Below are 20,233 nucleotides of genomic sequence, written 5' to 3' on the forward strand. Positions count from 1 at the left end.
AGTTTGAAGACAATTTAATCATTGCTTAGAATCACTAATTCAACTGAATTGTTTTATTGTCGAAAACACGTCTCTTTTACATACTTCTGCTTCTTCCAGGGCTGTTTGGAAGTCACTCTTTTCTTGCTCAATCTGTTTTTTGGCTTTTTCCAGTTCATGAATAGACTTTCCAGTTTCTGCAACCTGTTCAGTAAGATCTGAGATCTCCTCTGGAAAGGATATAGGTATACAATGAAGGTAGTATATTTCTAAAAAATAGTTATTTATCTTTGAATAATCAATATAAAAGAGGTCCTTAATTAGATTAATTTGTATAAGAGATTGCTATACTGACTTTCCCTTTCAAACCATTTGTTAATTAATTGTTTTTCTTTGTATACCCGAAATGAAATTGTGTGTGCTTTGAGGCATTGAACTTATTTCTAGACCATTATAAATAGTATAACATTTCTCATCTGTAGTTTTCATAAGTAGCCTTATCTAAGTATTTTGGGTTTGGCCTCTAAGTCTTAAACAGTGGGCTCCAGCAACCCAGAGGCCTTTGTCCAGACTTATTTGACACTGTCCCTAGTTAACTTTCCACTATTTAGCTGATCACAAACAAATTCTTTTGATTCATATCCGCTTCACAAAATACTGTAAAGCTATGATAAAGCCTCAGAGTCAATATCCTCTTATCCTGTCTGAGATGTTAACTCTTTGTTCAAATCACTTCACTTTGTTCTTTACTTCATTCAACCATTAAGCCATCATTTAAATGATCGACGACGATTTGATCGAGAGAGTTTGTTACAATAGCAACTAGTCTGTCTTAGAAGCATCTTTCATTGTTGACTTAGATGAATAAAAATGTTGAGCAGTTTTCTAGCCCAATTCAAGAACAGAGTCAATCTAAAGATATCCTCATTGAAGATTAAAAGAAACTTAAGTGTGATACATCTATAGTTCAGGTGTTGGTATTACACAAATGAACAATAATGTTAAAATCTCAAAAAGACTTCTTATTTTAAAGCAGACATCTTAATAACTTCTAAATCACAAATATCATTGGCCATTATGTTAACTAAATTTTAGTGGGAATTAACATTTGCTAAATTGTTAACAGCTATCATATCTTTGTATCTTGAGTAACCTGAGCTTCATTAGCAATTACTGTGAAGCTTACGTTGCAGGTTCTTGTTTTCACGTTTCAAGGTTTCAAGGTGATCCAGAGACTCCTCATACGCATTCTTCATCTTGAACAGTTCAGTACTCAAGGAGCGGGTTTCCTTCAGAGTAGCTTCTAATTCAGCTTGGCCTTCCTCATACTTTTGTTTCCAGTCTGCAAGGACCTGTTAAGAAATTATTCAGTATACTTAGTAACCCTGCACAAAATATATGAAATGCTTTCTATGAATCTTTGTGTCAGGTGTTACCTTATCAAAGTTCCTCTGTTTCTTGTCAAGAGCTGCGGCAGCACTGTTAGCTCTCTCAACTTCGACCATGAAGTCCTCTACTTCAGACTGTAGTCTCTGCTTGGTCTTTTCCAGAGATGCACACTTGGAATTCACAGCTTCAACCTGTTCCTCAGCTTCCTGAAGTCTCTGAGCCAGCTTTTTCCTAGATATTTGCAAGAACCAGATTATTATACAGTGGGAATAGCTCATCTATTTCACATCAACATATATTGGCTTATTGAACTCAGCATACTTGGCCTCTTCCAGTTCCTCAGTCCGCTGAATGGCATCAGTTTCATACTTGGTCCTCCACTGGGCAACTTCCCCATTGGCTTTGGACAGAGCACGCTGGAGCTCTGCCTTGGCTTCTTGTTCTTCTTCATATTGCTCACGAAGCAAATCGCAATCATGCCGAGCAGATTGCAACGCGTGTGCCAAGGCATTCTTTGCCTGAAAGTAGATCAAAATGTAAATACACCTTAACAGTATTAATATGGTATGACACAGCATTTCAGTATGAAAGAGTAGAAGTGCTGTGTTTTATTTGAATGACATTGGTTCAACAATAAGTGTGTATTATGTTGTTATGTTATGTAGAATTGTAGAGCGCACTATCACACCGAACGGTATGCTGGTGCTGAGCAGGCGTGAGCCTAACCAAACCTAATGCCTAGAGGGGACTATTAAAAAATCCAGGCCTTCAGCATCCTGTTGAATTAGAAAAAAGTGTAAAGAAGGCTCTTATGTGTAGTGGAGTGTTGTCCCACACTTTAGGGTCAATGTAAGAGAAGGCCTGACTACTGGATCTGGCTTCACTATGTGTGGGATGTGTGCAGGTATGGGACCGGACGAGCGGAGGTGTCTGGAAGGTTTGTGAAAGCAAATGCGATTGTTGAGGTATGCTAGGCCAGTGTTATGTAAGGCCTTGGAAGTGTGAGTGAGGAGTTTAAATTGTGCTGGTTTGTTTATGGGAAGCCAGTGGAGTCCCTTTGGGTGTGGAGTGATGTGAATATGGTGTGGAAGGTTTAGAGTGATTCTGGCCTCTGAGTTCTGATTAGTCTGCAATCTTCTGGTGAGTTTAGCTTTAGATAGTTAGTCTTCATCCAGTGGGTGATTTCAGTCATGCAGGCATTGAATTTGATCAGGATACTGGCATATCCTCTGTGAGAGAGAGAAGGAGTTGTCTGATGGTGACAGAGGAGAGGACATTGGTGTCGTGACAGATGACACTGGCTGGAGGGATCATGTATCCACTGTTGAGGGTCGGACTTAGGGAGAATCCTTGCAGAACACCGCAGATGAGATCTCAGGCATTCGAGGTGTATGATGCCAGGTTGACTGAATAGGTCCTTCTAGTGAGGAAAGTGCTGATCCATCGTGGTGTATGCCCTTGGGTCCTGATGTTGTGCGGCCATTGTATGAGGATGGGGAGGGAGACCGGTTCAAATTCTACATACAGATTCAGGAGGAGAAGGTCTGCTGTGTTTTCTCTTTCCAGAGTCATGTGGGTCATGTATTGTATTTCTGTATATGATGAGCTGGTGTGACAGGAGCACATGTAAATAAGCTAAAATGTTTCTCAACTTCCAATAACTTGATATGATGTTTTTCATGGGCCACTATCTGTTTGCAAACAGAGTCTTTATGTTAGGCTCATGTTTAAGAGAAATTTTAACAAAATATGGACTCAGACAGCAGTGACTATGCCTATATTGATTTGTTAATGTGCCTCTACCTGTACTCATAAGCAGCTGCGGCCTGTACTGGTAAGAGTGGTGGGGCCGGGAAGGGGGGGGGGGATTTTGACAGATGATGAGGGGAAATTAATTATTTATTTAAATATTCCTCGTCATCATCCATCTAAATCCCCACCGCTCTTACCTGCACGGGCTGTAGCTGCTCGGAAGCCTTTGCTTATCCTGGCTGTAGAGATCACTATCATGCTCCCTTTAGCTTCAGATGATACTGCTCGATTTTCCTCAGCTGTTTTTAGTTTGAGAGACCTGCTTCTGCCTTAATGTGTTTCAGTATACCCTGTTACAGAACAGTATAATTCTAACAATGTCAGTACTCTATGGCTTCTTGCCCTGGCACCAGTTTGTATTCCTAGCAAGTTCTCCTGTCACCACCTCCCTGGTCCTGATCTGTCATCAAGCACGAGCTGACTGGTGTTGCCAGAGTAGAAAGTTTGAAAGATTAAGGCTAGTGGTGTCTGAGACCATTCTCTTAGGTTATGTCAGTTATTGACTAATCTTTTCTATCTGAACTAAGAGCCCTGTGAAGCCACTTCACTTCGCTGTCATTCAAGAATCTCACAAACTCACCCACTCTATTTGCGTGGGCTTCCTTAACTGCGTTAAAACATAGTTTGCATTCCATTACCTGAACTGACACGGTGAAAAGGCGGTGGTGCTTTGAAAGGTTAGTATGCATGTTCTGGAGCTCCATGTCTAAGTTACCCTTATGCTACTATCCCTATAAAATGCATCTCAGTCATTTCAAATGCTGTTTCTGTCAGCAAAATGTGGCCTTCAATATTCTGTGAAGACATTTGTTTGGGGCAGAGTTTTAAAAGTCGAAAATAAGGTACCTTTGTCTCCTCTTCCAGCTGTCTCTTCAGCTCTTCTGTCTGCTGAGTGAAGGCTTGTTTGCCTCTAGTGAGCTGGGAGATCAACGATTCCTTTTCTTCCAGCTGGCGAGAGAGTTCACCTTTAACAAACAAGCAAGTCATGTAAGTACCTTTCATGTGAATTCTGAATGCTTTCCTGACATTTTTGTTTCTTCTTGGGGTTCCTTCCCTGAGTTTGTGCATGTGCAGTGATTATCACCAAACACCAAGAATGTGAAACGTTGTAGAATCCACTGTCATAAGGAATGCATTACATTAAAGATAATTGTGAGGTGCTTTGAGAAGAATCTAATCAGTCATGCATAGTGAAATAGGGGATCCATATTGCTAAATACTCTTGTATGATTCTCGTATGTATTACTCTACTACTTTAAAAGTCTGTGGTGCTATCAATCAAAAACATGTTGTTCTAAAATTCGTACCATTTTCCATTTGAAAGCGTGACTTCTGAGTGGTGAGGTCATTAATAAGACGCTGATGCTCGTCGTCTTTAGCTTTAACCTCACTGAGTTGGTCTTCTAAAAGCCGACTAACCTTCTCAAGGTTGGCCTTAAAAAAAATTGCATTGACATTATAATCCATAACTGAATGAACCTTCATTATCAGAAGACTGAATTCTAATGTCTCACCTTAGACTTGGAAACATTCTCCATGTTGCTGGCAAGGTCATCGACTTCCATCTTGTATTCACTCTTTTCTTTCTCCAGCTTTTGTTTGACCCGCTGCAGATTGTCGATCTGTTCCCCAAGTTCTGCAACGCTGTCAGCGTGCTTCTTGCGAAGGGCAGCAGCAGTAGCTTCATGCTGTAGAGTGGACTCTTCCAGATCTCGCCTCATTTTCTGGAACTCTGCTTCGCGCTTCTTGTTCATTTCAATCTGGGCTGAAGTGGCTCCACCACTTTCTTCCAGTCTTTCACTGATTTCTTCAAGTTCCCTGGAGAGATCAGACCTCTGTTTCTCAACCTTTGCCCGAGCTGCACGCTCAGCTTCAATTTCCTCCTCCAGTTCTTCAATGCGAGCCTCAAATATTAAAATATGAAATCCTATAAATGGCATTCTAATTATAACAATATACATTTCTGCCATGCTAGTTCACTTAATGAAGTACATCTATTAACTGCAAGTACCTGAAGCTCTTTGATTTTTTTCTGCAGCTGGGCTCCAAGAGATTGCTCATCTTCCATGTTGTTCTGAAATTGACTTATTTCAAAGTCTTTCCTATGTTTGTAGAAAAATATGGTGTCACTTTGAAGAAATATAACTGTAGGATTTTGACAGTAGAGCTCTGGGAACAAAATATTAACTTTGGTAACACAAAATTAGGAAAAAAAGGTTCACACACTAAACAATTACATAACTTCAGTGCATATAAATCGAATTTATGCTTGCTTCGACAATCATCCACTAACCCTGCTTCCACTTCGCCCCCACTTCCTGTGGTCTATGGCAGCCTGGCAGCTAGTGTCTTGCCTCCTTTACTACTTCTGTGCCTCCACTGAATTCTTTCCCACATTGCAGTGTTTGGGCCCCATCCTTTCACCCCGCTGTAGGCAATAGCTCTCTCCTCCTTCTGATCTGCTACTCCCTTTTCTTTCTTAGAGCCATGTGTGCCATGTTAGCCCTCATTACATACAGACTGGTAATGAAGCTGGAAATTCAAACTCAGTAGATACAGTTATAAACCTTAATAGTACCCCATTACAGGCTGGACCCTGATGATCCATGTAGGAATGGGGAAAACCAGGTGAATTTGATTCAACACACCCTATTCCCCTGCTTATTCTTCCCTCTACCATAGTTTTGCCTAGGAATTCCAGCTGCTTCGACCAGCTGAAGTCCTCAGGGGGATATGTCAGTGCCCTTGGGATTACCATGTTGGAGAAGTGTGGCTCAGGGGTTAGAGGCGGCAGACCCGGAAGCTGAGATCGGCCCTGGACCAGGGTTCAATTCCCCCCCTCGGCGGGTCTTGGGCTCAAAAAATTCCACGGACTCGATAATTCTCGCTCCGGTGCCTTCTCAACTCACGGGTTCACACTCTGTGACTCTGGGCAATAGCTTGCTTAATCTCCACAATGGCCCCTCGCGGCAGGATGTCTGGCTTTCACCTTGTGGATACCCTGCCGGGGTTATCTCACAGGGGAATACCAGGACGGGTTCCCTAAGCAAGCGCCGGGAAACCCTTTGTGGGTAGCTGTGCGCTATATAAGCTCAAATACATTTACATTTACATGTTAATCATATTCCAAATGGGTCCTTTAACTGATGTTATTGGCCCATCAGAGGTTATGAACAATAGGAATGAGGGCCATTGTGGCATGTTTTATTTTTCCCAGCACCTCTGCTAATCTGCCTATCCTCATCGCTCTTTCCCAATCCAAAATCCTCTTCTTAAACTATCCTTCAACCTTCCTGCGCACTATGACCAGCATGATGTTTCCGTGGCCACAGATTGATTTTATTGTGTTCCCCCTACCCCTCGCCTTCTGTCGTCTTTTTTTCTACAGCTTCCACATAGATTGTCCTTTGCTTTTTCGTTTTACATTCTAGCACTAGCGATCATGTTTTGAAGAAATGAGAGTCAGACCCAATGAATTAGGTTGCGTTCCAAGGTGCATATATTGGGTTGCAATCTAACTCAACCTAGTGAAACTCATATCTTGGAGTACAAACATTTGTAAATTTCCAACGGTCACTTTTTGTTCTGCCGACATCTTGAAAATGTGCAAAACAAATATATTTATATATATATATATATATATACAAAACCTTAATTTCAACCACATTCTTATTCACAAGAGGATTATTCAATTAATTGAGACTATTCTCAAAGGAGTGGGACTCACACCCCAACAAATGAAATTTTCTTCCACTTTAAGATGTGATATTCACACCCATCGCTTCAGACTGTTGTTCAAGGTGTGAGACACACAAGGTTATCAAGACTCTGTCACATCTCTACTGTCCCTGGTGCTACTCTTCTTTGTGCATGGAGCATGATGTTTTTGACTATGGGTGTTTATCATCCAGCTGTGCTCCATGGACTCCTCTTCTGGTGTCTTTCTTTCTCTTGTACTATCCTCTCTCTTCCCTGGAGTATGCTTTCCCTATTGGTGTTGTTGTTTTGCCCTGAGTTCTGTGCCCTAAGTAAACTGCCTGCCATCCATCTCCATTAACTTCTTTCTGCCTGTGGTAGACTTCTGCCTTGAGAGACAGGACATTGTTGTGCTGGAAACAGAGACATTCAAAGTCCCACAAGAAAGTGAATGTAATAAATATGTATACTTTTTTTTAATGAGGTACTCTCCAAATTAATGTCTTCTAGATATATGCATTTGTTTTGAAAATTGCATGTAGAAACAAATAGAATTTGATATAACTATGTACAAGAAATTTCAAATATTCATCATTGAAACTGAAACAAAAATATGTTTTTAGGAATCAGTTTTTCTCTATTTGATACTAACTTCTTCAGTTTTTCATCGCTTTGCTGCTTATCATTCTCAAGATCCATCACCGTGTCTTGGGACAGCTTCAGGTCACCTTCAAGCTTTCTCTTGGCCCTCTCTAGGTCCATTCGAAGTTTCTTCTCTTGTTCCAAGGAGCCTTCAAGCTGTGTATTGTTAAACATATCGCTTAGTTGATGCTATTCAAAAATATTTGCTTTTCTTCAATAATAATTACTGATGAAAATGACCAATTAAATTGAGATTTAACCTATCATTGGTAAATTCCATGTACTGGCTCAGCATAATAACAAGAAATTTGTTGAGGTTGTCACAGTTTTTTCTCTTTTCATGGATGCTTACATCATCTACTTGCTGTTCCAGCTTGGTTTTGGCTTTAGTCAGAGTGCTGACTTTGTCTTCCTCTGCCTGTAGGTCATCCAGGGTCTGCTGATGGGCCTCCTGGAGAGCTTTCTTCTCCTTTGAAACCTTTGCAATGTTTTCATCAAGTACTGCCATTTCCTCAGTGAGGTTTTTCACCTAAATCACACAGTAGCAGTCATTTAAATCAATCTTAAATGTACTATGTTGATGTTTAGATTGAGATCAAACATTATCACATTACCTTATTCTCCGTGGCATGCTTTTCCTTCTCCACTTTGGCAAGGGTGAGCTCAAGGTTATCAATGTCTTTCTTCAACTCAGAGCATTCGTCCTCCAGTTTCCTCTTCTTGGCTGTCAGCTCAGCATTACTTTCCTCTTCGTCTTCAAGTCTTTCTGTCAACTCTTTCACTTTACCTTCCAGTTGGATTTTATTTTTAATGAGACCTTCACATCGTTCTTCTGTATCTGCCATGTTTTCACTTTCCTAATTGAATATTACAATTAAGTATGTTTCATTTATATTTGTTTATAAAAACTTACTTAGGCATCCTTGAAATTTATGAAATTTCACCTACCGACTGAACCTGTAATGCAAGATCATTTTTCTCCTGCAGAAGGGAAACCATTTTCTCCTCCAGTTCTTTCTTCCTTGCTTCAGATTTTACCAGAGCTTCTTTTGTCTTTTCAAACTCTTCTTTCATGTTTGCCATTTCCTTTTCTGTTTCCGCACTCTGCAGAAGAGGCTTTATCTTAAAGTAAAGTTTCATCCATGACCAGGTTTTGACATTCATGAATGACCTGATGTTGTACTGGATGGTCATTATGGATTCTCTGTTCAGGGTTGAAATAAAGAAGTTAAAAAAGACCCCATATAGATTATTAATAAAATTTTTACTGATGAATCAGTTCTAGTAAAAACCTTCTTTCCATCATCTTCTTGAATTCTACTCTCATGAGGAACCCTCTGCAAATCGCCTGTGTGCGTGTGATTAGCTCTGCCAGCTTTTCATCTCTCATTTCTTCTAGAACACCCAGGAGGCCAGCCTTGAAGAACACCTTTAATGTAAATGAAGGGAATGAGAGAAAGTCCTCCTTGCAATATGAGCAGCTGCCATTTTATGAAGGGATTACATAATCCCATACCTTTGTGTGTCCCAATTTGTACTGCGTGTGGTCAACGTCTATGGAACCCAACAGTTTTTCACTAGCCTTCTTGCTGTCAATAAATGCGCCCTCTGGAATTGCACTTGCATTGAGCACTTTGTACCTTAAATAAATGGTGTTCAAACTTAGCTTTGGGATGATAACACAAGGATTATTTAAACTCTTTATAATATTCATTAATTAAATGGAAACCTCATACAAAAATTGTCTTACATATTTGCGAAAAAGATGTCCCATGTATGAGCTTGTTTCTCTCTCTTCGGTAGTACATATGCTAGTTTTCCCATGATTCATAAAAACAGTGATGCTAACTGTTAACTAAAGAGGTATCATATACATTTCTATTCTTGTAATATTACTATGCACTGTGCAATTGTTTAGTTATGGTTTAAGATGTATTTAACTGTTTTGTGCAGTCTTTTTACCTTTGCTTAAAATCACCATAGAGAACCCTGCTTGGGAATCCCTTTCTGCAAATTCTGATGCCTTCCAACACACCATTACATCTCAACTGATGGATCAGCAGATGATTGTCCATTACACCTAAAGGCCGAGAATAGAACTCATATCAGTAACACTTAATGCTCACAGGCAACACAGTGATACTCCAACACTGTATGAATGGGTAGTCATTAAAGAGACACTCTACCTGGAGTCTTTGTCTCATTAGGAATCAGGCAACGTACAAAGTGGGGATGAGTGCTCCTCAGGTTAGTCATCAGCTTGCCCAGATTTTCCTGTAGTAGTAGTGATATAAGGGTATTTAAAATATTACAAATGTTTTAAGTCAATGCCTCACAAATGTGATGCACCAATCAACTCCGTAGACTTATTGTCCCATATATCGTACCAGAAGGCTATTTGTACAGCAGAAATATAAGTTTATGTATACTACTCACTCTGAACAAAGCGGACACTGTCTGGAAAGACCCACCCTTTTTCTTCTTTCCACTCTTTCCACCAGCAGCAGCTGCTTCTACAATTTTAAAGTAGCAAAAAATCTATTCATCAGGCACTTGATCAAGAGTGCACACTTTGCATATTTTCCTTTATATCTTTTTAAATGTATTACTATAGGATATTTACCAGCCTCTGCAGCAGTTGCTGTGTAGAGCATGGACAGTACTTTAAGGGAGGACTTCTGATACAGTTGAATGACAGATTCATTCAGTGGATCCTTGTTCTTCTCCAGCCAGCCAGTGATGTTGTAATCCACAGTACCAGCGTAATGCACCAGGGAAAAGTGAGCTTCAGCTTTTCCTTTGCCTGGCTTAGGTTTCTCAAAGTTCTTACATTTGCCCATATGTTGGTCATAGAGCTTGTTCTTGAAGGATGTGTCTGTAGACTTGGGGAACATGCACTCCTCTTCAAGAATGGAGAAAATTCCCATGGGCTGAGAAGAATAAATATTTCCATGAGTCCTCTGTATATTCTTAATTTTATATAGAAAATCAGAAGATGTTCACATAGATACCCACCTTCTCAATAAGCTCAATGCAGGCAGCTAGATCCATGCCAAAGTCAATGAATTCCCAGTCAATACCTTCCTTCTTGTATTCCTCTTGTTCCAAGACGAACATGTGGTGGTTGAAGAACTGTTGCAATTTCTCATTGGTGAAGTTGATACACAGCTGTTCTAAGGTGTTGAACTAAAACATAACACAGGTGTTCAATGTCATTGTGATCAGAGTGTCAGCATGGTTTAAAACATCACCCACCAAAAAATCTCAAACTTACATCAAAAATCTCAAAGCCTGCAATATCCAAGACACCGATGTAGTATTGCCTGGCTTGCTTGGTGTCCAGCTGTTGGTTGATGCGGATCACCATCCATAAGAAGAGCTTTTCATAAATAGACTTGGAGAGCGCACCAATGGAATTATAGACCTTTTGGGGAAAAGATTACATTGGTCAGCATCAAGCAGTGTAGTGAGCAGTACATTACTCAACTTCTGCATGTTAAAAAAACCAAAATATTTTTGCTAGTCATGTACAAAGAAAAGAAAGTTAAGAAGATTTCTTGCAGAGAGGCTATAATGTGAGCTCCAGAGGCAATACCGCTGATTTGTCGAGAAAGTCTTCTGAACCAATTGCTAGAAATTACCAGGTGCAGAATGGGCTAAAGTAGTTTAAGTTTTAACATTTTGATTTATTATATGCCACATAGTCAGATAACATCTGTCAGGTTTATACATTTCACTGTGGGAGTTTAGCTGCAAGCTATGCAGGGAGATTTGCATGTAAAGGGTGGGTATAGGGATTAATTGTTTTCTTCATCGTTCTGAGGCTGACATATCTAAACATCATACATTGTATGGTCCTAATTCAAGTGTCAAGATCAATGAGGCAAGAAAACAGAGAATGTCTCTTCCAAAAACAAAGTCACTATACCCCTTCCCTAAACTATAGCTATACCACGAGTTCTCTTAATGTGAAGTAAATAAATGAAATAGCCTGTCTATTCAGATATGGAGGTGATTTGTATTGGGCTTTATTTTTGTCTCCAGTGTGTAGATAAAAAATCGCAGGGAAGTAATTCTATCGCATGACCGGAGACGAGGATTACTCTTTATCTTTATCTTTCTGTTTTTATTAACTGCAGTCATTACTTAAAACTAAGCATGGGCGAATTTTGCGGATCTGGCGTTCGCGAATTTGAGTATTTGTGAACTCGCAATCCGCAAAATCCGCGAACTCTTGCGAATTTGCGGATTTTTTTTTGTGTGTTCGCAAGGGTTTCTGCCAGTTTGCGAGGGTTTTGTACCAGTTCGCAATTGCGAACTTACTTGTCGGCTTTCAACGGTCGCAACTTTGTTGTTTCTACGTCTGGTTCATCATCACAGGTTCACAGCACCCTCTGTTTCACCACTGCCACCCTCTGATTCACCCATGCCATCCTCTGGTACATCACTGCCACCCTCTGATTCATCACTTTAGATTATGGGGGGAAAAAGCAAGCACACCTGCCCTGCTTCAACTGACATGAATTAATTTGGGGTTGATTAATGTGTCCCTGAATTTAAACTTCCTGTCTGGCACCTGCTTCCTTATCTGTAATTTGCTTTCTGTTGCAGTGCAATTTTTTTTCCCAGGACCTTTGTGGCCTACTTGTAGCTATTCTATGAGCCTGCTTAGAGGGTCAGAGCAGGGTCATAGAATAGTTGCAAGTAGGCAACTGAACTCTGGAGGGGCCCCTCAGGAAGCACTACAGGGAATGGTTACTAATGATGAGTTTGAACTTTTGCACCTGCTGAGTGCTTTCAGTTTTGCAAAACTCGTTTTTCTGCAGAACAGCAACTGTAATGCCCCAAACAAACTTACTTGTGAAAGTTGATTTCTAATCCAAAAGTGATCCAAAGACAGTCGAAAAGGCCTCAAATCCAAAAAAGTGCAGGCAAATGTCAACCTGAGGAGTTATTCTTATAAAAATCATCATTTTCAGAAGGTTTATGCTGCTTGCTGGTGGATTTCTTGTGCAGAATTGCAAATTTTGTAATTTTGCGAGTGCAAGATTGTTGCTGCCCGCCGCATCTACATGTTCGCAATTGCGAACTCTCGCGATGCGTCGCCAAACTCCCGCGGGATCCTGCAGCAAGATCCAAAATGGCGCAACACTCGCAAAATATCGAGAAAAACAACTCGGCAAATGCTGAATGACGGTAAGTGAACGCCGCGCGCCGCAATATTGTATCACCAAGCAATAAAATCCGCCGCGTGCGAATTTTCGGTAAATTCGCGAGAGCTCGCGGATTGCGAATTTACCGAAAATCCACAAAATCCGCGAGCGGAACGGATTTTACGCTCATGCTTAATTAAAACCTTATCAGACTTCATTTCCCATAAACCCTATGGAAAATGTCACAGTACAACAAATGTGAACATGTAATCAGATGATGCCAAGACCCTTCCATAGTCCTGCAATGTTGTTACTGCTTCCTCTTTCTGTGCTGCTCAGCAGCCAAGTTAAGTGCCTTCAGCCACTTGACCTCTTTATTTCTGTAATTTTTGAAGATTTGTTTGTATGTTAAATGTTCCTAGCAGTGTACAGACACTGTGTGTCATTTGGATACAGTATGCAGCCACAGGAACACTTGTCACTCCTCCGCGGCTGCTGTCAGTTTCTCTTCATGCACTGCGCGACCTGGGGTCATTGCGGTGTTGGTCTTCAGCCACCAGTGGGAGCAGCATTCCAAACGTGCTCTGCGCGTCTCGCTGGCCCGAGCTTGCGCACTCATTCAAGTGCCTGTAATCTGAGAGCCTGGCCAGCCGGGTGCTGATATCAGCTTGTGCCCTTAACGCATTGAGCCTCTATACACCCAGGGGGTCTGTATATTTATCCAGTATTGGGGTATCTTTCATAGAGTCACATGCCTGAATCATTCCACGTCGCATAGGCGGGAGTCCCACAGTAAAAATATATATACAAAAGTAGTGCCTTAGTAAGAAATGTAGTAGGCTAAAAAGAAAAGAGGCCCAGAAGGCCCAAAACTTAGTAGCCTATCCACCTCATTATATGAAAAGAACTAAAAAAGAGTTCCAACCAATCAGCTGCCAGCACCCTCTAGAACCTTCCCAGCAGAGGCAGTTCTCCTCAGATTTTCACCGCACGTCGTGGTGAAGGGAGTCTCCCTGAGTGCCTACTCAGTTTCTTCACCCTTTACTCTTAAAGATGTCTGACAAGAAATCTCTCTTTAGAGCCTGTAGGACCTGTGATAAGAAGAGGGTCCATGTAGATGATTAGCACAAGGACTGTATCTACTGTTTACATCCTAACCATGTAGTTAAGGATTGTAGAATAAGCCGAACCTTCCCTGCTAAAACCATCAGAGACAGGGAAGCAAGGTTTCTTTTGTGGCTGAAATCCTCGTCGGCTCAGGAGGATGACATGGCCTCAACATCTAGCAAGAGGGCTAGATCCCATGACAGCTCCTCTTCTGAAGGAAGAACGCACCACAAGGCCTCTCATGAGACTTCTGACCAGTCAAGAAGGCCTCCCATGCCTCCCTCTGGATCAGCTTTGTCTGCGTCCGCTGAGATTTCCAAAAGGCCTTCAACCTCCAGAACCGTGAGTACAGCCCAGATCAAAACTCTTACGCTGGTGTCTTCTCATACGGTATTTGTGACCCCGGCTGCTCCTCTTTCTACAACTACGATCTCTACCATGGCTATTTCATCACCTATTGTGTCTGCTAAAGTATCTACTTCAAAGAGATCTAGTGTGGCGAAGGACTCGTCAACAAAGAGTTCCTCCTCTAAACCTCCGTCGACGACAGCATCGACGTCGAGCTCATCGACGACAGTTCCCTCAACGACGAAGACATCGTCGACGAAGAGCCCGTCGATGATGAAGACACCGTCGACGAAGAGCCCGTCAACGACGACACTGTTGACGAAGAGCCCGTAGACGATGACACCGTCGACGAAGAGCACGTCGACGACGACACTGTCGAAGAAGAGCCCATATACGATGACACCTTCGACAACGACACCATCAACGAAGAGCCCGTCTACCCCGTCGACGACGACACCGTTGACGATCCCGATGACGAAGAGCCCGTCGATGATCCCGTCAACGACGACACCGTCGACTAAGATTACCGCGTCGACGACGAACAGCCCGTTGACCACGGATTGGTCAACAGCGATTCCTCCAGTGTCACAGACTACGCCTATTTCCTATACTCACTTCCAGCTAAAAACCTACCGCAGGCAGGACTACAGCAACATCTCTCCGTTACTGCCATCGTATATCCTGGAGACGTATGTGGAAGATGATGAGTCTGATGAGGAGGATGAGGAAGGGCCTTTCGGCATAGCTCGCCATCCCTCAGAGCTATAAATAAATGGCAAGACGATGATGACGAAGAATATTTCCAAGAACATTTTTACCAGGAAGATCTCTCAACCCCTTATCAGAAACATCCCAGAAGGGTTTCATATCAAGGAGAGACCAGTCATCTTCCTCCTTCTTTGATACAAGACCTACAAGCCATGTTGGCTGATTACCGACAAAGGTTTCCTTCAGAAACGTTTGTTCCTATTTTGCCTCCCGCAGCGACTGAAGTGCCAGCATCGCTACCTCAGGTGGAAGTTCCTACTTCTCCAAGGCAGCCCTCTGGATTAGCACCGCAAGGGCACCTTGATACTTCATCCTCGGACGAGGAAGGTGTAGAAGAGGATGAATTACCCGACAACACTGGTGATGGGGATCCTTGGGATGATTACATCATTCCCATGCCCTCTCCACCTATTCCTCAGCCATCAGATTCTCCTCCTGAGGATATCAGCGGCTTCCTCAACCTCATGCAATGAGCTGCTACTAGATTCCAATTACCAATCACTATTCAACAGTCTGACTGCTTCTTGCATGATTTTAAAGAGGAGTATAGGAAAATTACAAGAGTGATTCCAATTATAGACTCCATTTGGAATGAAGGTCTTAAAATCTTGAAAATGCCTGCCTCCATACCTGCGGTTCTTCCGCAGATTGAGAAGAAATACAGAGCTCCGCCGGATACTCCATCTTGCCTAATAGGTCATCCACGTCCGGATTCAGTCATATCACAAGCTGCTCAGCAGAGATCAAAGAATCCAGCTGCACCAATTTCAACTCCACCTGATAAAGATGGCAGAAGATTGGATCTGATAGGAAAGAAGTTTTCCACTAATGCTGCATCCTCCATTAAGGCAGCAAATTCACTGGCTATTCTCGGTCGGTACGACCGCCAGATGTGGTCGGATTTGGCAGAATTCATCGACCTTATCCCGGAACATCGCCGACAAGAGGCAAGAAAAATTATGTTGGAAGGTGAACGAGCCACATTCGAAAATATTGACTGCGCTATAGACATCGCTAATACCAACTTCAGACAGCTTGCAGGGGCTGCTGTAATTAGACGCCAAGGATGGCTTAAGGCGACATCTTTTAGGCCAGAGGTTCAAACCAAGATCCTGGATATGGCCTATGACGGCGATTCATTATTTGGAAAGCACATAGATGAAGCACTGTTGGCTATCAAGACTGATACAGATACTGCAAAATCTTTGGCTGTTCTCCAGTACAAATGTAGATCTTTCTGAGGAGCAAGAGGTCACGGCTTTACATCCAGAGGAGGTTATCGCAATCAGCAGAACAGGCAGTATCAATAGCAATACAAACAGCCTTACTATCAAACGTCATACAGACAATCAGCTTCTGGTAGTTTCTCTCGTCAGGGCGGACGAAGGCGATCAAACAACCAAGGTCGCGATTCCAACTGGAAACAATGAGTTCAGCAGGACGCCAGTCATTCCTCCCTCCCTCCCTGTGGGCGCAAAGATCTCGGCCTTCTTTCACCAGTGGCAACAGATCATGTCAGATCGGTATGTCCTCGACCTAGTACACAAAGGTCACACATTGGAATTCACCAAGCAACCACCTACGACCCAGCCAAAGGGTCCCTCTCCCCCTCGTCTTCACTTACTTTTCAAAGAAGCCTTAAACATGCTCCGCAAGAATGCGATAGAAAGAGTTCCTTTGTTGCAGATAGGAAGAGGGTTCTACTCTCCCTTCTTCCTCATAAAGAAAAAATCAGGGGAGTGGCGACCGATTCTCGATCTCTGAAAACTCAACAAGTTTCTGAAGAAACAGAGTTTCCAAATGGTGACGCTTGCCGAGGTTTTAAGTTGTCTCAACAAAGGAGATTTTATGGCTTCTCTGCACTTGGAAGACGCATACTTCCATATCCCTATACATCCCAAACATCGCAAATACCTACGATTCACAGTGGCTGGCGTCCACTTTCAGTTCAAGGTACTCCCGAAATCAGCACCAAGGATCTTCACAAAATGCCTAGCACCGATTTCTGCAGCTCTGAGATCTCGAGGAATACAAGTGTTTCCTTACCTCGACGACTGGTTGCTCAAGGGTCCTTCGGAAAGAATAACGGAAGAGGCTTTTTCAACATGCCTACATCTCTATTCAAACTTGGGACTTAATCTCAGCGAAAGCAAATCACAATTACAACCTCTCCAAGTGATACCTTTTCTGGGAGCAAGACCGGATACCATACATTGCAAAGCATTCTTATTAGAAGATCGCCAACTAAGACTGCAAAGCCTAGCAAAGTCGATTTCAAAAAGAAGGTGAGTTTCTGTCCGGACATTCGCTTCTCTTCTGGGGATGCGCTCGTCTGCAATAAACCTGGGTCCGTTGGTACGACTCAGAATGAGACCTCTACAAGAAGAATTGCACCTGCAATGGCAACAAGCCGTGGGATCATTTGACGACTCCATCAAGGTGACATTGCACAAGATTTGCGCACTCCATTGGTGGTCTCGAAAGACAAACTTGTCTCCAGGCCTCACTTTCTTGACAACATCCCCAGAATTCATTCTAACAACGGACGTATCTATGGAGGGCTGGGGAGGCCATCTTCAGGACTTGCAGATACAGGGAAGATGGTCCAACAAATACCAACAAAAACACTTCAACAGTTTGGAGCTGCGTGCCAATTTTCTCTCTCTGCAGGCATTCCTTCCGAGGATTGCGGGCTCCTCAGTGCTGGCCCGTACTGACAATACGACCGGCATGTAGTACATCAACAAACAGGGGGGGGCGAGGTCTCTATACCTATCGCAGGAGGCTCAGGAGCTGTGGGAATAGGTTACAGCACATGGTATAACACTAAGGGCAGAACAGGTCAAGGGGCTTTAGAACACTTTGGCCGACACCCTCAGCATATCTCTATCGGGATGTCACGAGTGGGAGCTGGAGCAGAAGCAAGTGGAAAGGATCTTTCACATTTGGGGCAAGCCAACACTAGATCTGTTTGCGACAAGAGAGAACAGCAAGGCCCAGATGTAGGTAATAGCAAATTACCGAATGGTAAATAACAAATTTTACCGATTCGGTATTCACTATTCGGTAATTGCTATGTAGGTAAAATATTTGGTAAAAATACTGAATCTGTAAGATTCGGTAATTACCGATTCTGTAATTACAGAATCGGTATTTGCCATTGATTCCTATGGGCCTTGAAGCCCATAGGAATCAATGGCAAATACCGATTCTGTAATTACAGAATCGGTAAAATTACCGAATTTGCAATTGTGACAGGGTGTCACTTTGACACCCTGTTGCACCCCTGTTTCTGGCTTGTGTTCCATGTGACACACATACATGCCCTTAGGGCATGTCTGTGTGCCACATGGCACAGGTGTACATGCATAGATGTGCATGTACACTGGAATTCGTTATTTACCATGGAATAGTTCGATTCGGTAAGGGCCTGTGGCACTGATTACAGTGCCACCTACATCTTGATTTACAGAATCGGTAAATTTACCGATTCGGTATTTTGCCGATTCTGTAAATTTACCGAATCGGTAAATATACCGATTCTGTAAATAAAATGCCACCTACATGCCAAATCCCAAATACCGGTCGGTAACGGCCGAAATCGGCCGTTACCGGCCGGTAATTGGCGACCTACATCTGGCCCCAAATGCCTACATTACGCCAGCAGATTCCCTCAATGGCGATCAAGAGGGAATGCCCTGTCCATGTGATGGTCAGCGATTTATGCGTACACTTTTCCCCCAATACCATTGATACCGAAAGTGCTTTAAAAGGTGAAGAGGAAGTGTTGCCTTCTCATTCTAATCGCACCCCGCTGACCAAGGCAATATTGGTTTCAGGAACTACTTCTGTTATCACAGGAACATCCTGTTCGTCTAGTTCCAGCACTCATGATGTTGACAAGGGAAAAGGGTCAAATATTACACCCAGATCCACGGTCTCTGCTCTTGCACGCATGGCTCCTGACTTCTTAGAATTTAAAGATCTGAAGATATCTCAGGATTGTTGTGAAATTCTAACCAAATCCCGTGCCCAGAGTAGTCAGGACTTATCTCTTAAAGTGGAAACGATTTTGTCATTGGTGTGCAGCAAATGATATTCATCCAATCCAGGCTTCAGCAGAGGATATCCTTCCCTATTTGCTATCTCTGGCCAAAGCGGGGCCTGTGTTCTCCTCTATCAAGGTTCACCTCGCTGCAATTTCCAGATTCCGGAAGAGCTCTAACAAACCTTCACTTTGTTCTTCATCACTTATCAAACAATTTTTAAAAAGGACTTTTTCGAGTTTTTCCCCCAATACGTCCGCCACCTCCGGAGTGGGAATTAAACGCAGTTTTGTCTCAGCTAATAAGACCATTTGAACCAATTCACAAGGCTGAGCTCAAATTTCTAACCTGGAAGGTGGCAATTTTATTAGCTCTTACCTCAGCCCGAAGGGTTAGTGAAATTCAAGCCTTCACCATTTTAGAACCCTTCTTGCATTTCACTAGAGATTACGTGATTTTACGAACGAATCCCAAATTCATCCCTAAAGGACCATCTCAATTTCATCTAAACCAGCCTGTAAAGCTTAAAACTTTCTTTCCTGACCCAGCCATGCCGGCGGAAAGAGCTCTGCACTCTCTCGACGTCAAGCGTTGTCTTAAATTTTATTTACAAAGAACTAAGGAAATCAGGCGATCCAATCAATTATTTGTCGCCTATGCTCAAGCCACACTGGGACATGCTGTGACGAAGGCAACTATAGCCAGATGGATTGCTTCTGTTATTCAATTTTGCCATGATAAAGCCAACAAACCTTTACAGAGAACAGTCAAAGCGCATTCCACCAGGACTTATATATATATATATATATATATATATATATATATATATATATATATATATATATGTGTGTGTGTGTATTATGTTTCATATGTTAATTGATGACTAATATTGAATATTGCGAAGTATGGTTCATTTACCTTATTAGTACTCTAACCTTCCTGGATGTGTTTGGAAGTATATACACCCTGCCTCCCACCGTCTGCAAACAACACTATTTGGCTTACTGCTTGCTATTCTGAGTGAGGCATGTGAATCTATGAAAGATAGCCCAATACGGGATAAGAAAACAAGTTACTTACCTGTAACTACAGTTATCCAGTATTGGTATCTTTCATAGATTCACATGCACCCACCCTCCTCCCCGGCGAGACAGTTCTCTATTTGGGATACCTACTTCCCACTTGTGCTAAGAAAATCTGAGGAGAACTGTCTCTGCTGGGAAGGTTCTAGAGGGTGCTAGCAGCTGATTGGTTGGAACAATTTTGTAGTTCTTTTCATATAATGAGGTGGAT

The 20,233-nt window shown here is 42.4% G+C and overlaps 1 protein-coding gene across 1 annotated transcript in view; it reads right to left on the reverse strand.

Annotated features, from left to right (window-relative positions):
* The window catches only part of LOC147684415 (myosin-4-like), a 77,579-nt gene that overhangs the window by 15,589 nt on the left and 41,757 nt on the right, over positions 1 to 20,233 (reverse strand). Inside the window, exons 13-32 of the mRNA XM_086940339.1 lie at positions 10,793 to 10,942; positions 10,534 to 10,704; positions 10,142 to 10,448; positions 9,955 to 10,031; positions 9,705 to 9,792; positions 9,481 to 9,598; positions 9,035 to 9,158; positions 8,811 to 8,947; positions 8,467 to 8,722; positions 8,133 to 8,375; positions 7,871 to 8,047; positions 7,529 to 7,674; positions 5,192 to 5,282; positions 4,695 to 5,084; positions 4,488 to 4,614; positions 4,027 to 4,145; positions 1,690 to 1,886; positions 1,416 to 1,599; positions 1,166 to 1,331; positions 85 to 209 (exon numbers count right to left, since the gene is read on the reverse strand). Of these exons, the coding sequence (XP_086796465.1) occupies positions 85 to 209; positions 1,166 to 1,331; positions 1,416 to 1,599; positions 1,690 to 1,886; positions 4,027 to 4,145; positions 4,488 to 4,614; positions 4,695 to 5,084; positions 5,192 to 5,282; positions 7,529 to 7,674; positions 7,871 to 8,047; positions 8,133 to 8,375; positions 8,467 to 8,722; positions 8,811 to 8,947; positions 9,035 to 9,158; positions 9,481 to 9,598; positions 9,705 to 9,792; positions 9,955 to 10,031; positions 10,142 to 10,448; positions 10,534 to 10,704; positions 10,793 to 10,942 (3,393 nt within the window). The remainder of the gene's footprint in view (positions 1 to 84; positions 210 to 1,165; positions 1,332 to 1,415; positions 1,600 to 1,689; positions 1,887 to 4,026; positions 4,146 to 4,487; positions 4,615 to 4,694; positions 5,085 to 5,191; positions 5,283 to 7,528; positions 7,675 to 7,870; positions 8,048 to 8,132; positions 8,376 to 8,466; positions 8,723 to 8,810; positions 8,948 to 9,034; positions 9,159 to 9,480; positions 9,599 to 9,704; positions 9,793 to 9,954; positions 10,032 to 10,141; positions 10,449 to 10,533; positions 10,705 to 10,792; positions 10,943 to 20,233) is intronic.

This window comes from Lissotriton vulgaris, chromosome 10, assembly GCF_964263255.1.
Source record: "Lissotriton vulgaris chromosome 10, aLisVul1.2, whole genome shotgun sequence".
Taxonomy (NCBI): domain Eukaryota; kingdom Metazoa; phylum Chordata; class Amphibia; order Caudata; family Salamandridae; genus Lissotriton; species Lissotriton vulgaris.